Source organism: Electrona antarctica (assembly GCF_951216825.1).
Source record: "Electrona antarctica genome assembly, chromosome: 4".
Classification (NCBI taxonomy): Eukaryota; Metazoa; Chordata; class Actinopteri; order Myctophiformes; family Myctophidae; genus Electrona; species Electrona antarctica.
In genome coordinates, this window is record NC_136809.1 from 10,272,630 (window position 1) to 10,285,430 (window position 12,801).

The window sequence follows — 12,801 nt, forward strand, 5'->3', positions numbered from 1 at the left end:
CATTGTATGACGTTGCTACAGCAGGCCATGCTGTACTGTAGGGAGCATTGTATGACGTTGCTACAGCAGGCCATGCTGTACTGTAGGGAGCATTGTATGACGTTGCTACAGCAGGTCATGCTGTACTGTAGGGAGCATTGTATGACGTTGCTACAGCAGGCCATGCTGTACTGTAGGGAGCATTGTATGACGTTGCTACAGCAGGCCATGCTGTACTGTAGGGAGCATTGTATGACGTTGCTACAGCAGGTCATGTTGTACTGTAGGACAGTAGGAGCATTGTATGACGTTGCTACAGCAGGTCATGTTGTACTGTAGGACAGTAGGAGCATTGTATGACGTTGCTACAGCAGGTCATGTTGTACTGTAGGACAGTAGGAGCATTGTATGACGTTGCTACAGCAGGTCATGTTGTACTGTAGGACAGTAGGAGCATTGTATGACGTTGCTACAGCAGGTCATGCTGTACTGTAGGCCTATGCTGTGTACAGGCAGGATGTGCAGGGTCATCATCAGTGGAGGGAAAAGTACTCAATTGTTCTACTTAAGTACAAGTATCAATACGGCAATGTAGAACTACACCTTTAAGGCCTCACTCAGACCTTTACTGCATTGCTGTATGCTTGTTGGATGAATGTTGTGTAGTGTCATGGCCGCCCCAATGTATTTCCAATGGGAGTCACATGGTTTGACACAACATTTGTGTTGTATGAGGGAGAGGGGCGCAGTCGAAACACAGCCGAAAGCCATACAACAGCTTGTAGTCCAAAATGTGGACTACAAACCATGTGACTTCCATTGGAAATGCATTGGGGCGGCCATGACACTACACAACATTCATCCAACAAGCATACAGCAATGCAGTAAAATGCAGAGTGAGGCCTACAAGTAAAAGTCCGGAATTCATGCACTTGAAATGTTTTTTTACACTGCCCTGCAACTTCATCATTCCCTAATGACATGGTGGCGACTCAGTGTGTTGAACAATGTCCAGTCTGAGGAGAAGTGAAGTCTGTACTCTGCAGAACAGCTCCCATGGTGCTTTGGGAGTAATTGGGAGAGCTACTAACTCTGCCGTTTATTTCCCTTTTCAATTTACTGTATGTACTATTTTGTCCTCCTGCATCTGCCCTAAATTTGTTCCGTTTGTTGCAACCTTGGCAAAAGGTGTTTCTTAGGTGCCAATATTGGTCCAGTCCTGTTCACCATTAAATGTCATATTTGACATTGTCAAATATTTAAAAAGCAGAAATGTTCCCCTTAATGCAGATATTCTTTCATTACCATTTCCCCCCCCCAAAGTGGGAAACCCCAAATGTTCTCAAAGTGGGGCCAAAAAAACTATAAATGGGTACCTGTGGGTATACTTAAGGTTGCACTCTCAGAGAAATGGGGTACCTTGGAATTAAAAGCATTTGAGACCCACTGAATTAGATGTATTATTATTGGGTACAATTAAGGTAACAACAATCATTGTGTCCTGTGTAGAATGGTGGCCATTTGGCTCAGTTAGGAGATTGGACCGTCTTCATATCTATCCAGTCATCTGTGAAGGCTCTCTCACATAACCTGCTTCATTATGTTTGTTGTTACAACTTTGACAAAAGGCATTCGTCAGGTGTCAAATTGGTTGCGGTCCTGTTCACAATTTACTTAAATGACATTGTCGAAACGTATCGTTCATTAATGCATTCATCGTAATCGAAGAACAAGTTTGAAATAAATCATATTAATTTTAACTTTAAGTCATATGGCCCAGTCCTAGTACCAATCATTGTGTCATGTGTGAAAATATACAACAGGTCGTTTTGAGGAAGCAATCTGATTGGTTTAAACAGCTTTTTAGCCGTGCTTAAACCTTAAGCATGGCTAGAAAGCCGTTTCACCTAATCAAAACAAATAAATCACCTGCTCTGTTCTCCCAGAGCGCAGCCGACTCGGTGGCTAGGCTAGCTAGTTTCTTGGGACATTTGTGGTCGTAGTGGCTACATCCGTCATTAAAAAATATGATTTATTTAGCGAATATCTTGATTTTAAGGGTAACTAATTGTTGTATAACTGCAATATTACACTCAAGGGCGTTCTTTATCATTAATGCACTTCTGCTCTGCCTTTCGGAACTGCATCGCAGGCATGCATTCATGACGATAAAGAACACCCTCTCGTGTAATATTGCTTAATTAAAGACCACCATCTTCAATGACCATCGTCACGTGTAAAGCCCTCACACATTGCCTGCTTCACTTCTAATCATAAATTAATGACATTATCGTACATCTCCAAGAATGTTTGGTATTTCAGGTTAACCACTTTCAACTCGGCATCCCTATTTTAGGCATGTCAGATGAAAATGTTCAACAAACCTTCCAAAACAGCTAAACAAGCCGATCTACAAAATCACAAGTCGCGATGTGACACGCTGGGAGATTATAGATCGTCTGTGTGTGGCATAAAACGCTCCAAGTATTCCTTCATGGATGTAATAAACCAAATAATTAGCTTTATTGAACACAGAGAGACACCTTCACACAAGTAACAAAAAAAACAAAAACAAAAAAATAAACTGACAACCGAAATGCTTTGAAATGAAAAAAAGAAAAACCCACATTTTATTGCACTTAAGTTATAAGAAAATAAAAATTCTAAGTGAATCAAACAAAGACACAATCCCTTTAAAGGAGTTTTTTTTTTCTGTCCGTTTTTTTTTTTTCTCTTCCTCTGGTCTTTATCGCCAGGCAGTTGTACATGAACTGAAAAAATAAAACACCTGCAACGGTATCTGATTTCTTAAACCAGATCATAAATTAAACAGGAGGGGTTGGGGGGGAAAAAACAACCAACGAGAGAGGAGATAAGAGCGAGATTGTTTTGTCTTTTTCATGTTTTTCTTTTTCTTCTTCTTTTTTTTTTATTTGTTTTTTCATCTTTTTTAATATACAGTGTTACACCACTTTCACAGTTCGGCTTGAGTTGTTGTGACTCTTGGGGGAGATTGAGACGCGGTATTTTGGCTACAACGGTTCTGTTTTTAACAGTCTCCTTGCTCGCGCCAGGACGGGTTTCCCCGGTCGCTAACTGCGATAATGAGACCGGCGCTAACCAATGGGGAGCATTCATCGCCTCATGCCGTGCTCATCCGCAACTTTTTTTCTTTTTTTAAAACGGCAAAAACACACATTAATACTTGTAGCGCTAACCCTCCTGGCGCTCTACTGTACTGCACTTGTCAGATGTTGGATGTTTTGTTTGATGGTGTCCGCTCTCGTTTCACGCGTTTCGCTTCGTTTTCGTCTAAAAACGGGACCACAGCAGCGGGCGGCGCCTGGACACACGACACTTGTCGTCACAGGGACTTCGTTAAACGTCCACAGCTGTCCATTTTGCTTTCAATCGCCAGTCGGTCCGCACAGCATTTTGTACATTTCCCCAAAGAACAGGCTGAAAAGAGCTTTGTCCCAAAGGAATGTGTTTACAATTTGCCCGTTTTCACATTCTAACACACACACACACACACGCACTCACACACGCGCAAACACACGACAAACGTACTCATCGTCAGACAAACGGAGAACATTCCCTCATCTCGTCAGACAAACGGAGAACATCCCCTCATCTCGTCAGCATCTGTCGGACACTCCCCCTCCTCTCCGCCTCGCAGAGGCACGTTTGGCTCAAGTTTCAGTGGCAAAAAAACGACAATAAAACAAAACAGAAACTAAAAAAAAAGAAAAAAAAAAAGGTTGGATGTTATCTTTTGTCACGTTTTCTCTTTTGTGTCTCTGCGTGTCTCTCTCTCTCTTTAAAAAGTCCAAACTTTATAGAGTTCATTTTGGAATTCATTCTGTCTGGGACTAAAACGTCACAGCAAATAAAAGCTCCATCTCTATTTCTCTTTTCTTGTTTTTTTTTTCTTTTTTTTTCTTTTCCATTCATCTAGCAGCATAAATACAGTTTGGCCACTGGGGAGTGGGAGGGGTCGGGGGGGGGGGTAGTGGGTAACGAGGGGGGGGGGGGGGGGGGGGGGGGAGTGGGGTGGTAGGGTACTCCATGGTGCTTTAGAGCGTAAATGTTGACTTCCCCTTCGGCACGGTGCCCCTCCCCCACGACAACTCGACTGTTTGAAAAGTCCTGGACAGCATTTGTGAGGAGGCAGTGCTCCGACCAGCTATGAAGAAAAAAACACAAAGAAAGGACGAGGAAAGAACAGAACTCAAACAAAACAAAAGAAAAGGCAAGAAGCCAAACAAAATACAGAAACAAAAAACAAACAGGTGGTGGAGAGACACTTTGAAAGCCAAAATAACCCTAAAACCTCACAGGTTGCTAATACTGGGATCCGTTGCGGGTTGGCAACGGTACGCGATTAATATAGAAACAGACAGAATCTTTTTTCTCATGACAAACTGAACGTTCATAAAAGGAACTGAAAATTCACAGCTGAGTGTTTGGGTGACATAGTGAGGAGAGAAACAAAAAAGTCAAAACTAGTAAGGAAAACGCAAGAGTGGAGAATGCCTCGATTTTTTCCTCGGCTGCTGCGCACGGTGCGTCGTGTGACGAGAACAGACGATCTATAAGCTCACGAACACGTCGCCATTGCGGCACATTGTGAGCTTGTAGAGCGGCTGTTTTCAGTGTGCGACACCGGTGCTCAACTAACTATATAACAGCAGGAACCGAACCGGAGTGACAAGTTGAGAGCCATGAGTGTGAAGGTGTTGTGTGGTTGTATTGGGGGGGGGGGGGGGGGGGGGGGGGGGTTTGAGGAACGGGATGTGGTGGTGGGGGGGGTAAAAAATAATATACTGTATCTTTATACATGTCAACATGTGGAGCGCCAGGCTTGAGTCAACAAGTCTCTGTTGAAAGCTGCTCCGTGGCTCCCCCGGGGCGAAGGTTCTCCTCGGCCTCGTTGGACACGCAACGAGCAGGGGAGGTCCTTTTGTCTTCCCTCCGCCCCTCTTTCGCTTGCCTTCCCGAGCCGACCGGATGAGGAGGTGAAGGAGGAGGAGGTGACGGTAGACCAGGCGTTTAGCCGCGAACAACCGCCCCGCCGTGCGTTTCATTTGCAGCCCGACCCTCCCCCTCTTTCTGGCTCCACTTCTTACGGGCGGGGAGGTCTCACAGGGGGGGGTTGGGTTGGATGGGTCAGTAACGCACGCAGCGGGGGAGGGTGGTGGAGGGGGGGGCAGTGTGGGTGGATGCCGATGGGAGGACGGGGGACAGGACAGGGCCGTAGGTGGGGTGGTGGTGGTGGTGGTTGTAGCGCTGGGTGAAGGGCTTTCGGGCCCCTACGGCTCTCTACGTTTTTCTACAACATTCCCCCCTTTTTAACTCGCGCGCATCCTCCTCTGCCCCCCCACCCCCGTCTCTCTCTCTCTCCCTTCTCTCTCTATCTCGCTCTCTCTCTCACACTCTTCGCCGCTTTCACTTCATGTCCACGTCAAAGTCCAGCACCAGCAGCTTGGTCTCCTCCGTGCCGTTGCGGCTCCCCACGGCGCACACCAGCTTGGTGTTGGAGGCGCGGATGCGCCACACCACGCCGCCGCTGCCCCCGCTCTCCAGCGTGACCAGGTTGCGGATGAACTCGCCCGTCTTCAGGTCCCACAGCTTGACCGTGCCGTCGTCCGAGCTGGTGATGACGAAGTTCTTGTTGAACTGCAGACACGTCACCGCGCTCTGGTGCTTGTGGGGTCCTGGAGAGAGAGAGAGAGACAGACACACACGCATGCTCGTATTATTTGTGAGGACATCAACAATTTATGACGGTTATTTTATGATACAGAAAGAAGGTAGGATGTCCTTGTCCGCAGACAGTTCTTGAGCTCCCAATAATTTTATTTAGAGGAGAATCAACGTTTCGACCCTTAAGGGTCTTCGTCAGAAATGAGGACACAGCAATTTTTCTGAGATGTGTGTGCTTCCTTTTTGGATTTGATCTCATCTGTGATTTTATGAATGCCATTTGTTAGAAAAAATATATAAAATCAGTCTCAATCAAGTCTACAAGCTCACAATGTTGTGAGCTTGCAGATCAGCTATTTTCAGGGGCATGACACCATCGCGTAACAAGTATAAATCAGGCATAACTCCAACCCTATCCAAACCTATAAATGTCTATTTCTAACACCTACCTGAATCTTTTCTTACCAGGAAAATTGTCCTCAAATTCTAACGTGCATGCCGACACGCGCGCACGCACACGCGCACACGCGCACACGCACACACACACACACACACACACACACACACACACACACACACAGTTTGATGTACTGCATTTGCTCGGTGATGAAAAGAAAATTGAGAGAGAAGTCATCAGAAACAAGCGATCCCGTTGCTACTCCAATATGTAGGAGCGCTCTAATGACTTAGGATGGGTTCTGCAATGCAGTTGTTTTGAACAATGAAAGCTGGGGGGGTCATACGGGGGGGGGGGGTCATACTCTTGTTGAGAGCAAAGTGTTCGGAGCAGGGGTCTTAAATGTTGTGCAGGCCAAGGACCCCTTCGCTGAGAGAGATGAAGCAGGGACACCCACTACAACATTGTGTATAAAATTGTGTTGCAGTTTAGAACGTTCATAGATTTCATAGACGGCTTCATAGACTTGTTTATCAGCACTGTGCAGTATGTGTAGTTCTTAACCACTTGAACCGTAAATACTTTGGGCCCTATCTTGCGCCACCCCTTACCCATTATCACTAAACTTATTTGCAAGTAAAAAAAAGTGGCAAAAAGGTTTATGGATAAGGGCTAAGGGGTGGTGCACGGTATAGCCCTTTGTCTGCTCTCTTTTTTCCCTCTACACCAACCGTCTTTGCCCCAAATAGCCGATCTACAAGCAGATATACACAATGGCTCGCTCTGCTATTTGTGGATGCCGTTCCACTGAGAACAGGGATGTTCAAGGCGAGTAGTAACTCTGAGGACCCCCTGTTGAACACCCCTCGGCTAGAGACAGCCACGGTGAGTCCATGAAAACGCATTCCCTTCAAAACAAACATGAGAAAGAAGGGAGTTGACAGGTTTAGCAGCCTGCAGATGTGTTGGCTTCAGGGCACACAGTCTGCAGGAAGAGACTGTGTCCTGGGGGACAAACACAAGGTAGTGGTGTGTGCTTGTGCCAGCGTGTGTCATCCAAGCATTTGGGCTTCAAACAAGTTTACTAGGAGGCAGCAAAAAATATACCCCCTCTTACAGGTGAAGTTATACCCTGTCAAAAAGAATAATAAATAAAAGATCCATCATGTTTGCCAAATGGATAGTGTAATGGATACTACTGCATTACCGGGAAATGGGTATATAAAGATAATAATGGGTATATAAAGACAAAGATGAATCTCTTCTTATTTAATAGCTACAGATCAAGCAGATAATTTCATCAGTGAGAGACAAAGGCCGAGAGCTTCCACTATACGGTACATACTAGACTGTGGTGTGTGTGTGTGTGTGTGTGTGTGTGTGTGTGTGTGTGTGTGTGTGTGTGTGTGTTATATTATGTATGTGTACGGGCTGAATGTTGTTGCACGCACGCACGCACGCACGCACGCACGCACGCACGCACGCACGCACGCACGCACGCAAGCACGCACGCTGGCACGCACGCACACACACTAATGAAATTAATTGAACTAATCTAAAGCTGAATCAATTATCGTCTACTGTACACACAACACAAACACTACCAACCGTTGTCACAACTCCGCTGGCTTTTTCGTTGCAGTTGCCATGGCAGCCATCGCATACATACATACATACAGAGCTACATTATTTCTTTCCTACTTCACCAAACCTCATTTTAACGGAAGGAAAAAATAAATAAATAGGATTTATTCCCCCCCTCGGAGCCTTTACACGTCTCTCTCTCTCTCTCTCTCTAGTTCAAAGGCTGTGGTATTACAGTGTGGGGCACTGATTTCACAAAGCACATGACATGACATGGCTGCTCTTGCCTCACCCATCCCCTCTCCTCTCTCCCCTCTCTCGCTCTCTCTGCCATCGTTATTTCCACAACAAAGCCATCCTGTGCCATCATTACCTCTTCCTTGTGACTGGCTGGCTGCGCTGACAAGCGGGGGCCTTGTTGTGTCGGCTCCTATTGTCTGTCTCATCTATGAAAACACACTAATTAATTGCGTCAACTGCCCACACTGACCCCAATTGGGTGACCTACAAAAAACGCGACAGAGACCCTTTTTAGAAGCCACTTGTTTGTCAACGTCGGGTCGCAGAGACCACCGACCCGATGGTATGGACAGCTTTACGGTAGACTTTACACAGTAGTAGGAATTTTGCTTTTTATGTTTAAACTAGGTATGGTCTTCCTAATATATATATATATTTTAGGCAGTTGTAGGTGTTTATTTGTAGTGTTTTATGTGTGTGGGAGGGGGAGGGGGGGGGGGGGGCTGCGGAAGGAAGATTCTAGCTGAATCCGGCATGTTTACATGAGATCGTGTTCGGTTGATTGAATTCACGCCCATGTTCATTAATGTGCTTTCATTGTTCAGTCGAAAGAAAAGAAAGAAAGAAAGAAAGAAATAATTAATTTGACACTGTAGATTGGGGTCCCAGAGATAAATACTAATATAATAAGAAGAATAAGAAGGTTGAGGACCACCTCCCTCCCCCCCAGGACGTGTACCAAGCCCTAGCTGTAGCCCCTATCTAACAAGGCATACGGTACCCTCCCCCATGCCCTAAAGTCTCATCCTCAATCTCTCCATCATGTTCTTACAGAGGCATCCCTTTGTTCTGCAACAGTGATCTGTTGTTGTTAAATATATAGAACCCACGTACGTCGTACGTACAGGCCCGGTACACACAGTGAAATACGTAGCTCATTTAAGTCCAGGGAGCGGTGCAAACGGAACCAAATGGACCCTCGCGGTAGGGGGAGATATGACTTCAGATTCATAGCACGATTACTTCAAACCTTTGCCTTGATCACGATTAATGAATGATTATTTGATGCTCTTTTCTTTTTACCCTGCGCACGTAGTTCTCGGTCAAGGTCTGTTCTGTAAATATCACAGCCTCGCAAAGTCTTACTATAAAAATGTATTCATCTGCGTCTTGATAGTTTGGTTAAACTACTTGAGCAAGATTAAGTCTGTTAAGAGGTTCTGAATATTGGGTTTGCGATATATCTTCCGTTAATTGCTCAGCCCTACCTTAGGGGGCCATTTGGTTCTTTATGCGTTAAATAAAGTGAGGACTTGGATATAAAAAAGGTATATTCTTTAGTGGGTTTGAGTGCAGGGGAGGGCTCTCTGTTCTGTTCTGTTGTGCTGAGACAGCTATTCAACCCTGGGATTTTGGCCTCTTTTTTTGCCTTTCTATGGGGACACCAGCGCTGCTAATGGAGGAGATAGTAATTAAACATTAGGCTCCATCTGAAACATTAGGGCCCACATTATGTGTATGGGTCCATTAAGTCCATTAAAAGTCTGTATTCAATAGATCTGAGCTGGGCTTTTGTTACGTGTTGCGTAACGTTGGTACGGGAGTTCATCGCTGCATCAGGGATATTCACTTGGAGCGCACGCACGCGCGCACACACACACACACACACACACACACACACACACACACACACACACACACACACACACACACACACACACACACACACACACACACACACACACACACACACACACACACACACACACACACACACACACACACACACACACACACACACGCCAGGGAGGAGGGCTTGTACACTAGTACAGTACAGCACCACTCAGTTCAGACGGGTCTGATTTTCTTTCTTCTGTAGCCAAGTAAAGTGAGAATGGAACTACAGTACATTTGCAAAGGTGATTTCACATTTACCACAAAGGCCTCTGTTCAGTTTAATGCAAATTTATTTTCTTTGCACTGAATAAAAACACAAAGTGGTGAATGTGTTTTATGAAAACCTGGGGGGAAAAAAATGAAGTGAACCTTTCAAGCCTGTTTTCTGCAAGACATTACTCTATAAGCATATCTCCAAAACTGGTGGGCCAAACTGAACAACCAATGTCAATTTGAAGCTATGATTCCATGCTTTCATATGACATGACAAAACCCTGTACATGTACACTCAAGACACTGCCCCCGCTGCCACCCTTAGATCTCCATATATGGAGCTGACCTGTTCTGACATTCCATATGTTGATCATCAAACCCTGTACACTCAAGACACGCTCCATATATGGCCAGTACAGAATTTATTACATATTCTGCTTTGAAACCTGCAAAGCACCCTGTGATGACGTGACAAACACAACCCGATCCCAGTTGGAGACAGAGAGAGGTCCTCTTTACAAACACAACCCGATCCCAGTTGGAGACAGAGAGGGGTCCTCTTTACAAACACAACCCGATCCCAGTTGGAGACAGAGAGGGGTCCTCTTTACCTTGCAGGGTCTGCAGGCACTGGCCCGTCTTGATGTCCCAGATCTTGACGGTGGAGTCGGCGTTGCCCGACACCAGGATGTTGTCCTTGAGCTCCATGCCGCTGGTCAGCGACTGGTGGCCGGTCAGCGTGTGGATGCAGTTCCCCGTCTCCACGTCCCACACCCGGATGGACGTGTCCAGCGAGCCGCTCACCACGTGGATGCCGTCGAACTGGGGAGGAAGAGGAGGGGTTCCATCGTTAGATTAGTGCAGTGGTTCCCAAAGTGGGGTCCGGAGACCCCTAGGGGTCCTTGAGGGAGTTCCAGGGGGGTCCCCAGCTAAATGATAGTTAGGAGACAAATGGACCCTTTATATGGGTCTGTAACTATGAGTGAACTATGAATGAAACCAAATAGACCCTAATGGGTCCATTTGGTTCTATTTGTACACTCTCAGAGTTAAATTAACTTTGATTTTACAATATACATTGGGGTCCCAGAGACATAAATACCATTAACCCATTTTGGGCGGGAACCCCTTTTGGTGTTAGCATTATGTTATGCTTTAGCTATTGGAAAATAGCAGATCTACAAGCTCATAGCGCGCCACCGAGTGGCGCGCTACGAGTTTGTAGGTCTGCTATTTTTGAAAAATCGAAGAACGACTGACCTAGAAACAGCTTTTTCAGAAAACTGTCAGGATGTAGAAGACATTTTTATAATCTGATCTCAGGTCAGAATGGGTTAAATAAGGGACCATAGCCTAATTCAGGTCAAACCAGGGGCCCTTGAAATTAAAATTGTTGAGAATCACTGCTAGAGCCGCACAAATCTTCTCTTATGGGGGTCCTTGGCATCAAATGGGGGTCCGCAGGCTAATGAGTATCATTCTGGGGGTCCTTGACATGAAAACGTTTCAGAACCACTGGATTAGCGCTTCGCTAGTCTTGCGTAGCCAGACAACTATTCCACACTCTCTGAATGCTATATATATATAGAGTCTGGAACTACACCTCCTGAATGTTATATAGAGTCTGGAACTACACCTCCTGAATGTTATATAGAGTCTGGAACTACAGCTCCTGAATGTTATATAGAGTCTGGAACTACACCTCCTGAATGTTATATAGAGTCTGGAACTACACCTCCTGAATGTTATATAGAGTCTGGAACTACAGCTCCTGAATGTTATATAGAGTCTGGAACTACACCTCCTGAATGTTATATAGAGTCTGGAACTACACCTCCTGAATGTTATATAGAGTCTGGAACTACACCTCCCTAAATCCCATTTGTCAATTTGTCATTTCTGTTCAGGGCTTATTATTTGTATTTCCATTTCTGCTAATAAGCAAGCTATTATATGCTTAGATTATTTAGATTTATATTAGGATAAATTAGCGCGACTGGAGGCTTCACTTCCACTTTATATTTGACTCATGACAGCTCCTCCGTGGCTCCAGACTGTATGAGGGAAGCATTCGAAAATTGCGAGAGGCAACGGTCTGGCCACGCGAGACCTAGTGCTTCGCAAACGCTTTCACGTCAAGGACCCATCATTAAAATACCGTTCATTTACTACAGACTAGAAAATGAACATTATTTATGGCGTCCCAGACCCACAAAAACCATTCTGCTGTGAAACGACATTGCTGTGGTATCAGTATGACTGTAACGAGAGTGACAAGCAGGCCCTGAACCACTGCATTAGATCCTATGTACCATCACTCCTTCATTACAGACACACCACTGCATTAGATCCTCTGTACTATGATCACTCCTTCATTACAGACACACCACTGCATTAGATCCTCTGTACCATCACTGCTTCATTACAGACACACCACTGCATTAGATCCTCTGTACCATCACTGCTTCACTACAGACACACCACTGCATTAGATCCTCTGTACCATCACTGCTTCATTACAGACACACCACTGCATTAGATCCTCTGTACCATCACTCCTTCACTACAGACACACCACTGCATTAGATCCTCTGTACCATCACTCCTTCATTACAGACACACCACTGCATTAGATCCTCTGTACTATCACTCCTTCATTACAGACACACCACTGCATTAGATCCTCTGTACCATCACTGCTTCATTACAGACACACCACTGCATTAGATCCTGTACCATCACTCCTTCATTACAGACAAACCACTGCATTAGATCCTCTGTACCATCACTGCTTCATTACAGACACACCACTGCATTAGATCCTGTACTATCACTCCTTCATTACAGACAAACCACTGCATTAGATCCTCTGTACCATCACTGCTTCATTACAGACACACCACTGCATTAGATCCTCTGTACCATCACTGCTTCATTACAGACACACCACTGCATTAGATCCTCTGTACCATCACTGCTTCATTACAGACACACCACTGCATTAG

At 45.3% G+C, this 12,801-nt stretch overlaps 1 protein-coding gene across 2 annotated transcripts in view; it reads right to left on the reverse strand.

The window, feature by feature from the left end:
* Nucleotides 1-2,478: 2,478 nt before the first annotated feature.
* The window catches only part of fbxw7 (F-box and WD repeat domain containing 7), a 148,985-nt gene continuing 138,662 nt past the window's right edge, over nucleotides 2,479-12,801 (reverse strand). For both annotated transcript variants that reach the window (XM_079499919.1, XM_079499920.1), the window contains exons 10-11: nucleotides 10,408-10,618; nucleotides 2,479-5,696 (exon numbers count right to left, since the gene is read on the reverse strand). In XM_079499919.1, coding sequence (XP_079356045.1) covers nucleotides 5,428-5,696; nucleotides 10,408-10,618 — 480 coding nt within the window. In that variant the 3' untranslated portion in view covers nucleotides 2,479-5,427. The remainder of the gene's footprint in view (nucleotides 5,697-10,407; nucleotides 10,619-12,801) is intronic.